At 49.7% G+C, this 19,705-nt stretch overlaps 2 protein-coding genes and 2 non-coding genes across 9 annotated transcripts in view; all 4 read left to right on the plus strand.

The window, feature by feature from the left end:
- The first annotated feature begins 800 nt into the window (after positions 1–800).
- On the plus strand, positions 801–7,804 carry Atp5f1b (ATP synthase F1 subunit beta). Its single transcript, XM_041674185.1, has 10 exons — positions 801–958; positions 1,397–1,579; positions 1,813–1,987; positions 2,302–2,423; positions 2,650–2,834; positions 3,266–3,424; positions 3,513–3,635; positions 5,667–5,879; positions 6,141–6,342; positions 7,561–7,804. The coding sequence occupies exons 1-10, from the start codon at positions 832–834 to the stop codon at positions 7,659–7,661; spliced, it is 1,590 nt and encodes a 529-aa protein (XP_041530119.1). The 5' UTR covers positions 801–831; the 3' UTR covers positions 7,662–7,804.
- LOC121464773 lies at positions 1,658–1,732 on the plus strand. Its single transcript, XR_005976557.1, has one exon. It is a non-coding gene; the product is annotated as a small nucleolar RNA SNORD59 (small nucleolar RNA).
- On the plus strand, positions 2,496–2,567 carry LOC121464768. Its single transcript, XR_005976556.1, has one exon. It is a non-coding gene; the product is annotated as a small nucleolar RNA SNORD59 (small nucleolar RNA).
- A 2,109-nt stretch (positions 7,805–9,913) lies between the features above and the next one.
- The window catches only part of Baz2a (bromodomain adjacent to zinc finger domain 2A), a 40,955-nt gene continuing 31,163 nt past the window's right edge, over positions 9,914–19,705 (plus strand). The window contains exons 1-2 of one of the 6 annotated variants that reach the window (XM_041664419.1): positions 10,984–11,190; positions 14,617–14,701. Coding sequence is in view for 3 of the 6 variants with exons in the window: in XM_041664402.1 (XP_041520336.1) it covers positions 10,049–10,052 (4 nt within the window). In the remaining 3 variants the exon portion in view is untranslated. Of the gene's footprint in view, positions 10,053–10,983; positions 11,191–13,242; positions 13,282–14,616; positions 14,702–15,119; positions 15,305–19,705 lie in introns of those variants that run through there. The other 5 variants (XM_041664424.1, XM_041664402.1, XM_041664394.1 and 2 more) reach the window with 5 other exon arrangements.

Raw genomic sequence — 19,705 nt, forward strand, 5'->3', positions numbered from 1 at the left:
GGCATATTCTTCCTTTCTACTTTATCTTAGGGGTTTCTAATACATATTGCAGCCAAAGTCTATTACTTCTGGTCTTTCGTTTTGTGTTTGAGACAAGGTCTCAAGTTGACCACCTTAGGATAGAACTCTTGATCCTCCTGCCTATACCTGTCAAATTCTGGAATTATAGGGTTCTGCCACCATGTCTGGTTAGGGCAATTTCTTCTTTGACTAGGTGACCTAAATTTACTCCTCGAGTGTTATAAATAACCTTGTCTCCTCGATGAAGTGCGTGCGCCTGTCGAAGGATGGTTTGCTTAGGCTTCTTTTATTGCATGCACGGCTTTAAATGAAGAACCTCCAGGTTTCTGACTTGCTGAGCCGCTTGGAAACTTCCACCCTCACTACTGTGGGGGGAAACCCACGGTTTCATGCCACAGAAGGCTCCTGACTTTGAGGGTGCAACCATTTGGGTTAACCTCCGAGGCTGTCACCTAACTCAAGGCCCAAGGACAATCAAAGACAACCTAGTCCACACGTTCAACCGGAACCCCGCCCCTTCACCTAAACGTAGTTCCACCAAGTACCGTTTCCAATTGACATTCGTATGGCCCAATTAGGTTTCGAAACGCGGGGCGCTGCTCCGCCAATTAAAAAAAGGCGTTTAAGATTGGCACCAGTTTAGACCAATGAATGAGGAGCTTCGAGCCTTTTTCCCTATAGGAGCGGCCCTGAAAAAGATGAGCAGCAAACTCACCCAATAGCTGCGCCGACCGCAGAGGCGGCCTCGCCCCAACTGCAGGACCAGCGGCGGGGACCGCTGCGGCGCTCAGTCTCCACCCGGACTCCGCCATGTTGAGTCTTGTGGGGCGTGTGGCCTCGGCCTCGGCCTCCGGGGCCTTGCGGGGACTCAGCCCTTCGGCGTCGCTACCCCAGGCGCAGCTTCTCCTGCGAGCCGCGCCCGCCGCGGTCCATCCGGGTAAGCGCCTTCCTTGAGTAGCGGGGTCCGTTTCTTCTCCTCGTGACCTTGAGCCTGGGCCCGTCGAATCCGCGTTCCTTAGGGATTCCTGGGGCAGCGGACTACTGTCCAGCGGCGGGGGGACAAGGACAGTGGCTTGTGGGAACGTTAGTGGAAGCAGCAGTGCTCCATTTTGCGATGGAAAAGGCTGGCAGCTGCCTTGACCTTGTGCGGAGGGGATACCAGACTGAAGAATAATGGCGGTTTTGTGCACGAGGTTGGGCAAGCAGCGCGGGCGGGCCCTCGGTTGCAGGGTGGCCTTCTCTGCACGCCTTCTGAGCTAGCTGGAGACCGAGTCTGGGCGGAACGAGCCTTTCCTTGGGGATTAATCCGTTGACCTTTAGCAGTCCTGACCCCCACCCCACCCCCACCGCTGTCCAATATCTTCTTGTCTGTTAGCCAGAGACTATGCGGCGCAGACGTCTCCGTCGCCGAAGGCTGGCGCTGCCACCGGGCGAATCGTGGCGGTCATCGGCGCCGTGGTGGACGTCCAGTTCGATGAGGGATTACCACCCATCCTAAATGCCCTGGAGGTGCAGGGCAGGGAGACCAGACTGGTGTTAGAGGTGGCCCAGCACTTGGGTAAGTAGGATTTTTTTTTCTTTTTTTTTTTTAGGAGTGGTAAGAGCTTCTTAAGTGTCAGAAAATCCACGCGTTCTCCCTTCCGTGATGATTTTATCAAAATGACTTTCGTTCTTCTGAGTTTGCTGAAGCCGCATTCGATTGCTGAGGGGGAGTTTCGTGTGCTTTCAGGCACACTTCTTTTCGTGTTGTGGGCTTTGGGGCATGTAACCTCTAGTGCGTTTGTCCGACAGGGGAGAGCACGGTCAGAACCATTGCTATGGATGGTACTGAAGGCTTGGTTAGAGGCCAGAAAGTACTGGATTCAGGCGCACCAATCAAAATTCCCGTTGGTCCTGAGACCTTGGGCCGAATCATGAACGTCATTGGAGAACCTATTGATGAGCGAGGTCCAATCAAAACCAAACAGTAAGTTCCTCTCGTTGCATTTGTGAACCAGGAACTTTTTCTTGCAGGTTTACATGTTAGGGTAGTGACTTGTAATAAAGCAGAGTTTGGATTGTTGAAAGCTTGGTACTTAGAAGCATCCATTGGTTATTTAAAGCTTTACTTACATTAAGGTTCAGGAAAGGGGGTTATTTATTCCTGAGACAAAGTCTTTATTGCAGAAAGTTAGATGTCACGTGACAGCTTACCTGGGCAGGATTAGACTGTTGGCAGGGATTTGAGTGTCTTCTCAGCACATTGAATGAAGTTACTGAACCTCTATTTAAACCTTGCAGATTTGCTCCCATTCATGCTGAAGCGCCTGAGTTCATAGAGATGAGTGTTGAACAGGAAATCCTGGTGACTGGAATAAAGGTTGTGGATCTGCTGGCCCCGTATGCTAAGGGGGGCAAGATCGGTATGTTGGTGGTTGATACATGTTTTCCAAACATAGTAAGGAAAATGCCAACTTCTGAGTGTGTGTTGCTATCCTTCACTGATGATTAGCTTCTGACTTTCGTTCTTCTGAGTTTGCTGAAGCCAGATGCCATTCCTGAGAAGGGAAAAGATGATAGAAGTGGATGTTTTTTGAAGGTTGCTCAATTTGGGAATGCAGAAATCTGAAATACTTCTTCTTGACCTAGGACTCTTCGGTGGGGCTGGCGTTGGAAAGACAGTACTGATCATGGAGTTAATCAACAATGTCGCTAAAGCCCATGGTGGTTACTCTGTGTTTGCTGGTGTTGGTGAGAGGACCCGTGAGGGCAACGATTTATACCATGAAATGATTGAATCTGGTGTTATCAACCTAAAAGATGCCACCTCCAAGGTGAGTGCTGAACTTATTGCTGTCCACAGTACCTATTCAGAAAACTAGTGCCTGCTGAAACTGTGTTTTATATTTGATGTTAGGTGTCCTATGACTTGCAGACAAAATCCTTTTTTCCACCATGGTTTTCCAGTATACCAATGTACATTTTTCTCAGGTGTGAGGAATTAGACTTTACTTTGATAGATAATCTGGTTGTTGGAAAGCTAATTTGCAGGGGTTGTATGGAATTCAATTCACATGTCTCAGACAACCCTGTTGTATATATTTTGTTTCCAGTTCAGAAATGATCTGTAGTGTTTGGAATCTCATGTCTAATGGGGAGAACAAATTTGCAAAGAGAAACAGTGTAATCTGAGTGGGAGACCCCAGGGTGGTTTCTTTCTCTGCTCCGGAACCTGCTAATTTTCTGGTTTGTGTACTTACCACAGGTGGCGTTGGTGTATGGTCAGATGAATGAACCACCTGGTGCTCGTGCCCGGGTAGCTCTGACTGGTCTTACCGTTGCGGAATACTTCAGAGACCAAGAAGGTCAAGATGTCTTGCTGTTTATCGACAACATCTTCCGCTTCACCCAGGCTGGCTCAGAGGTATAAGGAAAGCCTAGAGAGGACCAGTTGGGCATATTAGGATAGAGATGTAGGCACATAAATCTTGTTCTTCACTTGTGTCTTTTAGGTGTCTGCCTTATTGGGCAGAATCCCTTCTGCTGTAGGCTACCAGCCCACCCTAGCCACTGACATGGGTACAATGCAAGAAAGAATCACCACCACCAAGAAGGGGTCTATCACCTCTGTGCAGGTAAGGAGACAAAAGTTTTAGTTGGTGGAAAGGAATCCAGGAAGATAGGCCTGGAGATACAGTTCATTAAGAACACTTCTAGCTCTCCAAGGCTTGGCTTTAGTTTAGTTCCCTGTAGGCAGTCAGATGGCACGGAGCCATTGGTAACTCCGACCCAGTGGATCTGCTGCCCTCTTCTGGCCTCTGTTGTAGGCAGCCTGCACACATGATGAACATATATAGACTCAATCATACATATATACGTACACACTAAAAAAAAAGCTTTGTGTCTGGGTGGAGTGGCACACACCTTTAATTCCAGCACTCAGAAGGCAGAAACAGGTTGAGCTCTGAGTTCAAGATCAACCTGGTCTGTGTAGAGAGTTCCAGGAAAGGGGGGTTTATTTATTTACTTTGAGAGGGGCTGTTTTAGACAGGGTTTCATCATTATTATATAGCCTTGTAACTTGATATGTAGGCCAGGCTGGTCTTGACTCCAAGATCCATCTGCCTCTGCCTCCCAAATATTGGGATTAAGTGAATGCATACTCCAAAGGGGCTTTTGAATAGGGAGAGTTAACCAGTCAGAATAATGTGTAAAATTTTGTTTGCATGCTAGGCTGCAAAGGGTTAATTCAAACATGCGCTCACTATCTGGGGCTAGTACTATAAGCCCTGGTCATAGCATATGAGGAGAGGCAGGGAGGTTGGAAACTCAAGGCTGTTTCAGCTACGTAGTGAGTTTCCAGCTAACTTGGCTACATGACACTTAAGGTTTATCTCACAAAACTTAGAAAATGAAACATTCATCTACTTGAGGGATCTGGGGCTGAAGCAATGGCTCAGCAGGTAAAAAATGCTTTCTGCTCTTGCAAAAGATCTGGATTCTTTTCCCAATGTCTATTGGTAGCTCACAACCACCCGTAACTCCAGTTCTAGGGGATCTGACAGCCTCTTCTACCTTCTGCAGTGCATATTAACTCATGCGGGCACACAATAATAATAAAATACAACTTTTGTTTTTGAGATTAGGTCTGCTGTGTAGTTCTAGCTGGCCTGGTGCTTTACTATCTATGCAGCTTAGTTTCCCGACTCAGCAGTTCTGCCTCCACTTTCTAAGTATTGGGATTGCAAAGGGAGCCATCACCGTATCTGGCCTTCATTGTTTCCTTGTTTGTGTGTTGTGGGGCTTGACTTCAAGGCTTTGAATGCTGAGGATATCTTACCTCTTACATTCATGTTCACTTAACTCTTGGCCACTCTTTTTTTTTTTAAGTTTTTATGTGGATTGGTATACATTTGTGTCTGTGTGAGGGTGTCAGATCCCCTGGAACTTAGAGCCAGTTGTGAGCTGCCATGTGGGTGCTGGGAATTGAGCCCAAGTCCCCTGGAAGAGCAACATCTGAGCCATCTTTCCAGCCCCTTGTTATGCACTTTTATGTTCATGTTCACTTAACTGTTGTAATAGTGTAAGGTTTTTTTGGGGCGCGGGGGGGGGGGGGGCAGTTCGAGACGGTCTCTAGCCTTGGTTGTCCTTGATCTCACTCTGTAGACCAGGCTGGTCTCAACTCAGAGATCTGCCTGCCTCTGCTTCTCGGGTACTGGGATTAAAGGCATGCCACACCAGTAGCCCACCTTGTTTTTTTTTTTTTTTTAAATTTATTTATTTATTGTGTATATAATATTCTGTCTGTGTGCATGTCTGCAGGCCAGAAGAGGGCACCAGACCTCTTTAAAGATGGTTGTAAGCCACCATGTGGTTGCTGGGAATTGAACTCAGGACCTTTGGAAAGGCAGGCAATGCTCTTAACCACTGAGCCATCTCTCCAGCCCACCCACCTTGTTTTTTAAGAGCAAAACTTCCCCAAAAGTTAGTACCATTGCTGTGGAGTTAAAGTATAGCATAATACATGGACCCAAACAAGAGAGTGCATAGCTGTAATCCAGCACCAAGGATGCAAAGACAAGGGTGTTGATTTTTGAGACAGGTTGGAAAGTATATGGCCTAAGTAGGAGTTTGGTTGTACTGATCTCCATGTATTTTTGACTTAGGCTATCTATGTGCCTGCTGATGACTTGACTGATCCTGCCCCTGCAACTACCTTTGCCCATTTGGATGCCACTACTGTGCTGTCTCGTGCTATTGCTGAGCTGGGCATCTATCCAGCTGTGGATCCTCTGGACTCCACCTCTCGAATTATGGATCCAAATATTGTTGGCAGTGAGCATTATGATGTGGCGCGAGGGGTGCAGAAGATCCTGCAGGTGAGTGCCTCACGTCAGGAGGACTGGATTTTCTCCAGTCATTTGTGGGATTTGTTCTGGAGCAAGAAATGTTGAGAATGGATTTTTACTGCTGCTGAGGTCCCTGGTTTCCAGGGTACTTCGCCTTTAGAGTCCAGTTTTTCTCTTGTACTTAATCAGGACTGGGAAGAACCAGACACAAATCTTGGCTCACCCGGAACTTTTCTAATAGTTGTAAATTAAAGGAATTGACTCTGTCCTTTTCATCTTGTTTTCTTTTAGGACTACAAATCTCTCCAGGACATCATTGCCATCTTGGGTATGGATGAACTTTCTGAGGAAGATAAGTTGACTGTATCCCGGGCAAGAAAAATACAGCGCTTCTTGTCTCAGCCATTCCAGGTTGCTGAGGTCTTCACAGGACATATGGGAAAGCTGGTGCCCTTGAAGGAGACCATTAAAGGATTCCAGCAGATTTTGGCAGGTGAGATTTTTCTACCAAGCGAACTATACAAATGTTAGAGAAATTGAAGCCCAGAGTGAATATTCTTTGTGGTGTATTGTAGCCCTTTCATTAAAGGAGCATCACCCTGCTTTGGTGACAGCATAGAAATTTTTTTTGTCTTTTTGAAACAGCATTTGTCTGTACCTTTGGGACCTGTCCTGGAACTCACTCTGTAGACCAGGTTGGCCTCAAACTCAGAGATCTGCTTTCCTCTGCCTCCCGAGTACTGGGATTAAAGGCAGGCACCACCACCGCCTAACTAACACAGAAAATATTAAACTGTCCCATGACACTGAGCCAGACTTTGAACTCAGGTGCTCCAAGTTATCTATGTGTGTGTTTTTCGGTGCTTATATGCCTTTAGTGTATGTATGTTTGTGCATACAGGAACCAACAGGGGTTAGCTCCCCTGAACAGCCAGTGGAGACCAGAGGGTTACGGGTCAGGGCTTCTCTGTAACTCTGGCTGTACTGGAACTGGCTCTATAGACTTGGCTGGCAATGAACCCATAAATCTTCTGCCTCTTCCAGGTGCTGGGATTAAAAGGTGTGTGACACAACACTTAATTATGTGGGTTATTTTTTGTTAGTTTTTTGTTTTTTTCTAGACAGGATTTCTGTGAAACAGTCCTCACGCTGTAGACCAGGGTGGCCTCAAACTCACAGAGATCCGCCTGCCTCTGTCTCCCAAGTGCTGGGATTAAAGTCATGCGCCCCCACTGCCCAGCCTTAATTATGTCTCTATGTCCTATGTCTTGTTTTAAATTCTACTTGGAAGGGGGCAGGTGTAGCAGTGCACACCTTTAGTCCCAGCATTCCCAAGTAGATTTTTTTTTCCCCTTGAGACAGGATTTCTCAGTATAACAGTTCTTTCGTGGAACTTGCTCTTGTAGACCAGGCTGGCCTGGAACTCATGAGATTTGCCTGCCTGCCTGCCTGCCTGAGCCTCCTGAGTGCTGGGATTAAAGGCATGTGCTACCACCGCCTGGCTTGACTTCTGTGGGTTCCAGGCCAGCCAGGGTTAAGTAATGAAAACTTGTCCTACAAAACAAAAAGTAAATTTTACTTTGAAGTTTAACAAAGTTTCCTTGGATGAAGAATTCGTCCATCTGGCCCAAGGCCTCCTTTGCTGAGGTTGTATATACTGTGGAGCTCTGATGTAACTCCACTTGTTACTAATTGTATTTCCCCTGTGTAGGTGACTATGACCATCTCCCGGAACAAGCTTTCTATATGGTGGGACCCATTGAGGAGGCTGTGGCCAAGGCTGATAAGCTGGCAGAAGAGCATGCATCTTGAGGGGTCCTTCCACAAACTCACTCTGTACTGTATTCTCCGTGCTGAAAGCTCAGTTTCTGTGGAGGCCACACAAGAGCCTGGTTGAAGATGCAATGTCCCATCTGAAGAGTATTTAAAGTTTTCAATAAAGTGTACACCCCTCATTTGTCTGTCTGTCTGTCTTGCTTCTGAAACAGCTTACAGTGCAGTTGACCATGAGAGGCCGAATTTAGCATAATCAGGTTATGTTTGTAACAATTATCAAAAATGAAAATCCACTCATTAATGAAATTCTTCGGGTCTTGTTAAGTTTCCTGTGGTTAGGGAGGCCTAATATCCTAGCCTTGGTTCTTACAGTATTTGTTCAGACAAATCTTGCTTCCAAGTATTTCATATGACTTTTTTTTGTTGTTTTAGTTTTACAAGACAGGATTTCTAAGTGTCTTTGGCCATGCTGGCCTTGAACTCTGAGATGAGTTTGCCTCTGCCTCCCAAGTACTGGGACTTCTTTGTTTTTTTTTTTTTTTTTTTGAATCTCACTGGGTAGTCTTGATTTGGCCTCAATGATCCTGTCTCAGCCTTCCAACTGCAAAGATTACATGTATGCTCCACAATATCCATGCCCCACTCTTTAGCAGAATAGTAGTTTTTGGTTAAAGGGCAAGATGATTTTGTTTGAGACAGGGTCTCACTGTGTACCTACCCCTGGTTATCCTGGATCTCCCTTTATAAAAGCTCCCATTCAGAACCTGCTTCTGCTTCCCAAATGTGCTTAAATGCACACACTGGCCTGGTGCAAGCAAGGTTTTTGGTGGTTTTTGTTTTTTTGGTTGGCTTTTTTTTTTTTTTTTTTTTTTTGAGACAGGATCTCTAGCTTTGGAGCCTTCCTGGAACCAGGCTGGCCTTGAACTCCCAGAGATCCGCCTGTCTCTGTCTCTTCCAAGGATTAAAGGAGTGCATCACCACCTCCCAGAGCAAGGTAATTTCTAATGTCCAGGAATCTGGAAGAGCATCAGTTCCTCTGGAACTAAAGCTATAAACAATTTGAGTCCCACACGGGTGCTAGGAGTTGAACAGCCATTCTCCAGAGCAGCCACTAAACCCATCTCTCCAGCCTGCAGGATGATGGTTTGTTTCAAGACGGAGTAAATATTTTAGGAAACAGAACAGTTGAGGGTCTTCTGGGCCTTCTTCAGGCCTTCGTTCTTGAGAAAGTACCTAAAATACAGCATCAATATATTTCAACAAGCCTAGACTTGCATGTTTTGTGCTTGAGGATCTGCTGGCTAAGATCTCTTATGAGAATTTAGGAAGATTTAATGTTACAAGGAAAGACCAATTGTTAGTGTTACCATTGGGGTTTTTGTGCACCTTAGTGCAATATACTAGGATATATTTTGTGCCCTACAGCATGTCTGCCCAGCTAGTGTCCTCTGGCAGCACGTACGACTACAAGAACTGTAATCTCACCATTCTGAAATCTATTAAAGGCTATTTGCTAGGAGTATTTCTGTCATCTAATGACTGTTCACAAATGGGCTGGAGCTTTTGTCCTGAGAAAGCCTGCATCTATAAGCTCCACCTTGCAAGGTTGTCCACACAGGATGGAAGTTGGGCAGTGACTGCTGAACTCCAATACTCCAGTTCTCAGCGGCCCCTCCCACCCCTCCCGTGGCCTAAAGGGTTGAGGAAGGGCTCTGGGAGAGGCTTCTGGGGTGGAGTAGAAGCCTCGAACTTCCTCCTATCTGTCTATGACGTCCTTGACTCCCGCCCGTGTCAAGATCTGGACAGAAGGTGGCGCCCCTGAGTTGTTTGTGCTTGGTAGTTTGCTCTCGGAGCTTAGATTGGGGAAACGCTGTTATGGGGGTGGGGACACCTCCTCTAGCCTGAATACAGTGGATAAGAAGCTGGCGGAGACCTAAGAGTACAGGTCACCTTTTCTGCTTTGTCACCGAAATACAGACTTGGAAACGGATCTTCTGAAGGTCATTTGCATCTCGGTGTTCACGTCTTCCAGTATTTATAGAGAACCTTCTGAACCTTTACCTCTCCTTAGCTGAAACTGTTCCCTTCTTCGATTGCTATCCTCCAAGACCACGGTCCTGGAGTGTTAACAGAGTTCTAACCTCCATATTTCTCCTGGTCGGCCCTGTCCTCGCCTCCTCCCTCTCTCCACCCAGTGAAAGCCCCGCCCTTCTCTCCTCCCTCCCACCCCAGTCTGTCATACAGGGACATCACCCTACAGCAGTTCAGCCTGTGTGGTTCGCAGGAAGCATACATTGGCTTCTTTTTATTTTTTTCGAGTTCCCAGCTCACAGTTGGGGAGAACCTAACGCCAGCCTTCGACTGAAGCGAGACCCAAGGACAGTGAGAAGCTGGGTCCTAATCTGGAGTCCTGCCAGCCTGACATGGGTAAGTATGATAGCCGCCCCTGGGAAAGGCCTGAAGGGATGCCTAGCTCCCTCCCCGGCTGACTCAGCAGGGGTGGGGCCTAACCTTTGCTCTTTTGGGGGGTGAAGGAGAGGAAATGGACCGTGGGGGGGGGGACACAGGGCTAATGAGCTTCTGGACATGAGACCCTAGCATTGGCAAACTCCGCTCTAAGGAAGAGCCTGGGGCTGTATCTTGTTAGGGCTTCCTTCCTTCCCCATGAAGCGCCCCCACTGTCCTCTGTCTCCCTATTCCCCCACCCCCCATTAAGCTGCTGAGATTCAGGTAGTATTCACTACTAAGTCCAGTCTTGGTCCTGTTAGAGAAGCTTCCCCTACCCTTGTTTCTCTCAAGCCTTTAAACTCCAGTCTTTCCTCCTCCCCCATTCTAACCCACCACCAGGTCGGGGCTGCACTGAGCAGCTGCTTCCTGTTGCCCCAGAGGTTGCTGCAAGGGTGGTGGTGGTGGTGGTGGCTGGGGCCAAACTGAGCTATGAATAAAGCCGATTCTCACAGTCCTGCACAGCCTCACTCCGCCGTTGTGGACGGCCTCTACAATACCCAGAGGGTTGACAGACAGGACAGGGAAGGTTTCTGCCTTTGTGGCTTCCTGATTCCAGAGTCTCCACAGCTGTAGTACGGATCGGGCCCGGAAGAAGCATGTTTGCCTAGCAGGGCGCTGTGCGTGACCCTGACACGCTCGGCCTTGCTCCGCTGCTCCCCTAGGCCTCCTTGAGTCTTTGTGGCTCCCACCGTCTTCCCAGCGTCCTTTGTGAATAAGTCTTTGCTGGCGCCCCGAGAGTGCCCGCAGAAAGAGAGATCTTCAAGTACTCCAGTTCTGACCCACCGCCATCACCAACTACGTCGTCAAAGTTTGTCTTCTCCTGCATCTGGGATCCTTTCTGGTTCTGGCCCCTAGGAGACGCCACCCTCTTTCCCCTCCCCCAGCGGATCCTTCGCGACAGCCGTCCCTGAGCGCTCGTCCTCACCCGGGTAGCTCCTGCCCCTTTAAGCGCCACCTCCCCCCTCCACCGCCGCCGGTCTCGGGCTGGGGGAGGAGGCGCCGCCGCCCGGCTCCGCCACCTGCGCCGCCGCCGCCGTCCGGCCCGGCCCTGCTTCAGGTGAGGCCCGGCATCCACCTCCAGGCCCGGAGTCCCGGGCAGGGCGTCCCCGCAGCAGCCTCCTCCCGTGGGATCCAGGGTCTGACCTTCCCTGCGCCGGCTGCCCTTCGTCTTCTCCCCCGCACCGTCTCCTCGCCCATTCCTCCCCTGTCCTCTGTGACCGGGATGCTTCTCACGCCTCTCCGCCATCCTCTCCCGGGAACCCCTGTTCCGGCCCAGGAGCTCCCCCTCCCCCGCGCCTTCCTCGCCAGGAAGATCTCCCGCGGTCTAGGTTTCGCCTCCCCTTCTCTGGAACTAGCGCTTTCCCACGCCATCCTAACCCCAATGGGAGGGGGAATAACCGCCACCCCAACAACTCCTCGTCGTAAGGGGGCGGGAGAGACAACGCACTCTACGGGCTCAGTCCGCCTCGCTTCGCTCACCCTTCAAGTTCATTTAAGTCCCACCTAAAGCTTATGCCCGGGAGTTTGGGGTCGGACCCGAGCACCGCCCAGTGATGCAGGTGGGAAGGGCCCTCCGCCCGGCTTGGGGTTGGCCCCTCCCCTAGTCGGGTGCTGGGGGCAGCCGCGCTGCGGGAACCTTGTGATACCCGGCCTTAGCGGCTGTTGCGGCAGAATAGACTAAGGCTGAGTCTCTAATGGATTTGGGGTGCCGGGTAAGGCAGAGGAAACCCGATCTTCTCTATTTCACATTTCTCTAGGAAAAAAAAAAAAGCTGTCGCCGTCTTACATTTCCACCGTGGAGCTGTCCGTTGGGAAATTTGGAAATAAGGCTAAAACTGAGGGGCGCAGGCCCCCTTGGAGAAGGGGAGGGCTTATATTCCTTTATGTTCCTTCTGGTGTATTATGAGAGACTAGCCTTCCCAAAATAACTTTGCGATTGTCTTGCCTGAACCTGAATGGTGAAGGGGACCAATGGGAGAGCCGTCGCTTCGGTCAGCGTGTGGGCGGTCTTTATAATTACCCCAGCTTCAATAGGGAATACCCCTTCCGCCAAGTCCAGCTGAGCCCCTAGCTCCTTCTCTGGAGCCTCTGCCTCTAGAGTGATAGGCCCGGGCGTCAGGATTCCTTCTACTCTTCTGAGTCACGACCCAGGGTGCTGGGAGGGCCGTGTGTGTGTGTGTGTGTGTGTGTGTGTGTGTGTGTGTGTGTGTGTGGTGGGGTGAGCCTGTGGTGCTTGGATTCGACGCTAGGAGTGTCTGGAAGGGGAAAGGGAAGAGAACTAGGCTGTTACACCATCAAGGCTCTCCTAGCCCCAACCATCTGCCTCCACCGTGGCTGGCACGGTGGCAGCTGACCCAGAGTTAGAGAGGTTCAGCAGGAACAAGGAGAGTGTGGCAGAGGAGGAGCAGGTGTTCACCCCCCCCCCCTTCAGTTCTCATCCTCCGAGGAGGTTCAGCTTATCTATCTCCCACTCTTCTCACAAGTTGCTGATGAAATGACGGTTGGCTCCTTTTGTTAGTATCCAAGGCGAGGCTTGGTGGACAACCAGCCCCATTTTATGGGATTGAGAAATGTTTGGGGACATATGGGGTCAGCCTGCCCTCTGTTGTCCAAATTTGGCGTGGGGGAGGGGGGTCACAGGGGCTGCAGGTCCTGGCGTCGGGCACGAAGTAAACACTTAGCTTTGGGGCATATTCCCAGCCCACCCATATCCCAGATTAAATGGGATAAAGGAGGATTTTATTCGGGGTTGAAGGTGATCGCTGTCAGCCCTTCTGTCCCCTGCTTTTCTCTTATGATCGCAAGTGGTCTTCTGGCACACACCTTTCTTTCCCGGCTCAGGGCTGGGTTAGGGCCTAGAGGTTGCCCAGGAGACAAGGCCTGGGGCTCGGAAGGGGTGGGGACAGTGGGGCACAGGAGTAACCGGCTCTTCCGGAGCCAGCAGTGGGTGTGTGTGGGTGTGTGGTGGTGAAGCGAAGGGGCGTGGTCACGGACGTCTGACTGGCGCAGGCTCCTTCCCTGCCGGCCCTGTCTCGGACTGGTTAGCCCGGTGGTGAGGTAGGAAGAGTCCCCGCTGGAAAAGGAAGAGGAGGAAAAAAGGATACCAGCTTTTTCCTGTGCACCTGCCTCCTCCCCCTCCTGCACACAGGTGCCAGTTCCAACGTAACCTTTTTTATTTTTATTTTATTTTTAATTTTGGGGCTAGCATTCCTTAGCGAAAGTTCACTTCTCCTTTCTCCAGAAGGACAGATTCCCGGCTTTGAGCATAGCCTCTAGCAGGGCTTGCGGTTAGTGGACTGTCGGAGGCGTTAAGTTTATCCCCAGGTGACCTATAAATCTCCTTTTGGTTTTTCCAGACAAAGTTTCACCGTGTTGTCCCGGCTAGCCTGGAACTCGATGTGTAGACCAAGCTGGCCTTGAGCTCATGGCGGTCCTCCCATCTCTACCTCTTCAGTGTGTAGAAATTACAGGCGTGGGCCACCATAGCCGACTTTATGAACCCATTTGGACGGGAAAGAGAGGATTTTGTTTCTGCCTGTCTCCTCCTTCCCTCCGTAATTTCCTCACCTCGGCTGGGGAGAGGAAGCCCTAACCTCTGCTGGCACACATTGTTGGCAACTTTTCTAAGATCTTAATGCTTTCTGAGCTGAACTTGGAAAGATGGGTGGGATATGTTTCCCACGCTCAGAATCCCCCCTCTGAAGTGGGGAAATCCAGTTTAGAGTGCTGCATCTGGAGCTACCATCTTCTATCCACACCCAACTTCCCAATCACTTAGCATCCCCCAAGAGGAAAGGGTATTTGAAATCCAACCGCCCAGGATTTCATTATCCTTTCTCTGTGCGTTTTCCTAGGTATTCAGCCTTTGCTTTGCATAGTTTAGGCAATTGTTTGTATCCTAGAACGGCATTTCATTGACCTGAATGGAAATCATGGAGCCAGAAAAGGCTTGACTTGTAAGGGAAGGGGATGAAGGTTTTTTACTGGTTGTGTGGTAGCGAATGTATGTCCTTGAGCAAGTCAGTGCATTTCCGCGGCTCTTGATTTCCTCAACTGGCAAATGATAAGTGTGACTTAAAAAAAAAAATCAATAAGCGTGGTTGGTGGTGGTGCACACCTTTAATCCCAGCACTCGCGGAGGCAGAGGCAGGCGGATCTCTGTGAGTTCAAGGCCAGCCTGGTCTACACGCCAAGTTCCAGGACGGCCAGGGATATACAAAGAAACCCTGTCTTGGAAAAAAAAAAAATCAACAAACTGACATCGTATGACACTATTTCCCATCGTGGTTCCCGGAAAATACACATTTAGGTGAAAGCCAAACTCGAATTCCTTGCTAAATTTTACTTTCAGCAACGTTGTTAGAAGAGTTATGGGAAGAGTAAACACTGGGACATGTTATTTGTTGGTTGGTTTGCTGTTCATTTTCTACTTCTGGCCACATTTGGCTAGACTCAGAGCCGAGTCTCCTTTCCTCATGTGCAGGAATCTCTCCGACGTCCAAGGCCCTGCAGATGTCACCAGGAAAGTGGTGATCCAGGCAGGACAAGGTTGACCCTACAGAACATAGGTGAGTGGACTTCTGCTTCCCTTCATCCCTTCACCTGGTGTCAATCTCTCCCTAACTGTCAATTTCCACTTTTTCGCCACCCTGCTGAGGATATAAACAGCCCCGAAATGATCCTCCAGGTATTCCCTTACAGTTAGAAAAGCCTCATCTGCCTTTGGTCCTAGATATGTGCTCTAGTCGTTTAGGCTAACCCTGGGATGGGGCTCGCCTTTCAGTCTGACCTGGGCATAGCAAGGCTGGAGATGCGGGTGAAGCGGGGACCTGAGGTGAGGGCCTCAGAGCGGCGCTAGGACCCAGATCTGGGTCTGAAAAGGAGGAAGCCGGGCACTAGGACCCTGTGGCTGCGGCCTCGGTGGGCGGTCCGTCGGCCGCAGCTTCCCCGCCCCCTCCGGCTCCGACTCACTCCTCCCCCGCCGGCCATGTTGGCTCCGCTCGGGCCCCGCGGTTGAACCGCGACCCCCTGCCCCCTCCCGGACCCCGTACCCTGTTCCCCTCTCCCCGCGGGCGTCTCCTCCCCTCCTGGCGCCCGGAGCGTGGCCATGTGAACCGCCTGTCCCCCGGGGAGAAGCGAGCCCCAAGCTCGACTGGACGCGGTCGCCTCAGGTTGGTAGGGTGTGTGGCCCCGGTGCCTGAGGGCCGGGAGCGCTGCGCTCCTCTGGGCGTCCCTCAGGCAGCTGGAGCTCGGGAGCGGAGCGGGCCTCCCTCCCCGCCGGGGCGCCGCCCGACGCTGGGTCTGCCTGCCCAGGGGGCTGGTGAGGCTGTGGGGCACCCCGGTCGGGGGCGGGAGTGGCGGCGGCGGAGCTGCTGGCTGGCGGGGCCCGGGAGGGGCTCCACCTCCTGGGACGGCGGCGGGGGTTGCCCGCGTGCAGGGCTGGATCCGGGGGTTCCCTGGGTGCCTTAAACTGGAGGTTCGTGTGGAGCGGGGGTTTTGGCGGTGGTGAGTGCGCTGCGGAAGGGGTTTCCAGGGGTCGCAGGGTGACTCCCCGGGAGCGCTCTGGTTTCTCCTGTGACCCTGGAGAGGGACTGGCTGGGGCGAGTGCCGGCTTGCTAGGCTCGGGGCCCTTGAGCCCCGGGAGAGTCCTCTGCTCTGGAGACGGAGGTAGAGAGGACTCACATTAGGCGTCTGCGCTTGAGTCGGGCGGAGAACTGCGGGGAAGAATAAAGAGGCATTCCTTTCCAAGGAAATCCTCTGTGAAGGGGATCCCCCGTTTCCGTGCGGAAACGATGCTCTCTCATCGTCCGTGTCCCCCCCCCCCCCCCCCCCCCGCGTTCCCGACGTGTAGAAGTCAGTGCCGATAGCAGGCAGGCATCCTTTGTGGAGCTTCTTGGAGTGAGGGATTGGTATCCTTCGGGGGAGTGGTGGTGGTGGGGATGGCGTCCACCACCTCCATCTGTACACAAACTGCCCCTCCCCCAGCCTCCCGCAGGAAGTGGCCGGGAAATGGCAGCTGTGCGTTCGATGCTGCGTCTCTTGTTGTTTTGAAATGTCCATTTTAATCTGATTTGGTTTCATTTTCTGAGGGCTTGTGGGTAAACTTGAATCTTGCAAACGTGTGGCCGGAGAGACCTTTCATTCGGCTCTTTCCCCGGTAACATCCGTTTGTCAGCCAGGAGTCAACTGTAGTTGACCCACTGATCTTGATACTCCTTTGCAGACTTGTCTGTCTCTTCTGGACACACAACACACCCACACACACACCCACACCCCCCCCACACACACACACCCCGCTTCCCCGCTCCAAGCTAGAGGTCATAGGGAATCAAACTGAGTTCTTACCAGCTTGGGATCTTTGTGGAATGAGAGTGTCTTCTTGATTGGTTTAGTGTTTTTAGGTGTGACAGCATCTTTATTGCAGAGCTTTCTTGTGAAAAGAAGGGCACTTGGAAGGGAGGACATGAGGAAGGTGTATGTTTTATGATTTGTATATAGGGATGGGAACTGATTATACATGAGAGCTGTAAGCCTGTTCCTTGGTGACGTGTCTAGCCTAGTCCTGCAGGGAAATCTCTTCATTGACTTGGGTTCCTGGAAGTTTTACCTTCTACAGAACTAATAGGGGAATTTGCTATCATGATTTAACTCTTTAGTCTGTTAAAAAACATTTCTTGTGGGAATTTTTTTCCTCTTGTGTAGAGTTGTTCCTGTGCCCACATTTTCTTTTCCCTTAAAAAAAAACTTTGTTTTTAATTGTTCTACTTTATGTGTATGAGTATTTTGCCTGCGTGTATGTATTTGTGCATCACAAGTGTGCCTGGTGCCCATAGACACCTGAAGAGAGCTTTGGACCCCCTGGAACTGGGGTTACAAGATGGTTGAGCTGTCTTGTTAGTGCTAGTACCTGAACTTGTGTCCATTGCCAGTGTTCTCTTTCTCTGTCTCTCTGTCCCTCTGTCCTGGAACTAGCGCTGTAGACCAGGCTGGCCTCAGACTCACAGAGGTCCGCCTGCCCCTGCTTCCTAAGTACTGGGAGTAAAGGCCTGTGCCATCATACCTGGCTCAAAATAATGTATTTTTTATTTTGTTTCTTGTTTTGTTTTTCAAGACAGGGTTTCTCTGTGTCATCTGGCTGTCCTAGAACTCATTCTACAGATCAGGCTGGTTTTGAACTCGGATCCGCCTGCCTCTGCCTCCAAAGTGCTGGGATTAAAGTGTGTACCATTATACCACAGAAACTTATTTTTTTGTGCCAGGCTTAGGACTATTTGAAATTTAAGATGTCTTTGAACTTGCAAAATCCTTCTGCCTTTTCTGCCTTTCAAGTGTTGGGCTTAACCATTTTTGGGGTTTTTTGTTTGTTTGTGTTTCTTTTTCACCCTCACCACACCACCCCCACCACAACCATAAGACAGTGTCTCATTAGTCTCATCTGTAATTAGAATTTACAGAGATGTGACTGCCTCTCTCTCCCAAATGCTGGAATTCGGTGTGTGCCCCATGTCTGGCTAAATCCCATTTTGTTGCCATTTGGGTTTCGTTAGAAACAAGAGTTTAAATCTTCAGAATTGAAATAAGATCATTTGAGATCATTTGAATTGCCCTGAAAACTACACGCACCTGTCATTGAAATCATGTTTTTTTTAATCAGAAACTTGCCAGCTGCATATAAATCCATAGATTAAAGCTCTAAGATAGGAGCAGGCCTATGTGATTTTTGTGAAGTGGTGTCCTCATTGTTTTCCCTAGGTGCTGATAATCTGGGTACTGATGAAAACAAATGTGGTGTCTGTTGTCTCTGACTGGTGGGTCCCTTTGACTTGTCTGTTGATCTGGGTGGCATCAGGCATCTAGATGATACCAGCTGTCTTGTGTGCTGGGGGATTTAACTCAAGGTCTCAGGCATCTATACTTAATTACCATTTTAGTTTTATTTGGTGTAGTTGTGTTTGCCACAGGTGTGGGTGCAGCTCAGAAGACAGCTATCCTACCATGTGGGCTGTGGGGTTTGGTAGCAAATACTTTAACCACTGAGCCTCCTCACCAGCTCCACCACATTGATTTTTAACTTCTCCTGTTTTCAGCCTTACTTACTTACTTAAATTGGGATCTGGCTGAATAGTAAATTGGTTTTTCTTGTTGGGGTAAAAAGAGGAAAGAGGCCTGGAAATAAGAGTTTAGTAGTAACGCCAGGTCGTCATGGCGTACATCTTTAATCCCAGCACTTGCAGAGGCAGGCGGATCTCTGAGTGTGAGGCCAGCCTGGTGAGTTCCAGGGCTACACAGAGAAACCCTGCCTGGAAAAACAAAGAGTTAGTATAGTAAGAGGACTCTTGAACCATAAGGTCCACAGCCACCCTCCCACCCCAACTCAAAGTGACTTCATAGTTAAAACTCTGGTGGCCTTCTTGTAAAACAGATTCATTTTCCTATCTGAAGTAAATTCACTCTCCTCCCTTTCTTTTCTCTTTGTTGTAAGATGGCTCTCCCTATGTAACCTAAGACTGCCCTTTGCCAAGTGCTGGAATGGTGATAGTATATACCTTCACATTTGGCAAGAAATCTGCAGAGAAGTAGATTTCTTAATATTCACTGGTCACTTTTTTTCTTGACGGGGTGAGGGAGTAGTTTTCTGCTCATTCCCTTCTTACCTTTCTTTTTGTTTTTGTTTACTGGGGGAGGGTGTGTGTGTGTGTGTGTGTGAAAACCAGACCTTTAGAAACATCGGGCTATATGCCTAAGACACCATTTTTGCTTGCTTCTTTTTGGGTTTTCTTTTTTCTTTTTTTATTTATTTATTATTTATTTATACAGTATTCTGTCTGCTTGTATGCCTGCAGGCCAGAAGAGGGCACCAGACCTCATTACAGATGGTTGTGAGCCACCATGTGGTTGCTGGGAATTGAACTCAGGACCTTTGGAAGAGCAGGCAGTGCTCTAACCGCTGAGCCATCTCTCCAGCCCTTGGGTTTTCTTTTTTCTTTTTTTCCCCCCCTTTGATTTTTGGTTTTTGAAGACAAGGTGTTAGTGTGTAGCCCTAGCCCATCCTGGAACTGACACGGTAGACCAGGCTGGTCTCAAACTCAGAGATCCACCTCCTCTGCTTCCCAAGTGCTGGGATTGAAGGCCTGTGCCACCACTGCTTGGCTAGTTTTGGACTTTTAAGAACTCTGGTATATCATTGATTGGCCTTGAACTCAGAACGTTCTGACCACCTCTACCTCAGTACTGGGATTAAAGGCGTGTACCACCACCCTATCCCACAGGCTTCTAGTTTGTTTCTTTGTTTTGGTTTTTTGAGACAGGGTTTCTCTCTTCTGGAACTAGCTTTGCTGACCAGAGTTGGCCTTGAACTCACTGAGTTCACCGGCCTGTACCTCCCTGAGTGCTGGGTTTAAAGGCCTGCACCACCACCACCACCCGGCTTGTTTTTTGTTTTTCAGAGACAAGGTAGCCCTGACTGTCTTGGGAATTATACAGACCAGGCTGGCCTCAGACTCAAAGAACCGCCTGCCTCTGTTCCCTGAGCGCTGCTCTGGGTTTAAAAGGTTTGCACCACCACCACCCAG

This window comes from Microtus oregoni, unplaced genomic scaffold (assembly GCF_018167655.1).
Source record: "Microtus oregoni isolate MIOR12 unplaced genomic scaffold, Mior012 000001F_ref0000356, whole genome shotgun sequence".
Taxonomy (NCBI): Eukaryota; Metazoa; Chordata; class Mammalia; order Rodentia; family Cricetidae; genus Microtus; species Microtus oregoni.

Excerpts from the sequence above, each read along its gene's own strand:
- Atp5f1b (XM_041674185.1), top strand. The coding sequence starts at position 832 with ATGTTGAGTCTTGTGGGGCGTGTGGCCTCGGCCTCGGCCTCCGGGGCC. Across the intron at positions 1,580-1,812 it reads AGAGGTGGCCCAGCACTTGG|GGGAGAGCACGGTCAGAACC; the intron begins GTAAGTAGGATT and ends TTTGTCCGACAG. Across the intron at positions 5,880-6,140 it reads GGGTGCAGAAGATCCTGCAG|GACTACAAATCTCTCCAGGA; the intron begins GTGAGTGCCTCA and ends GTTTTCTTTTAG.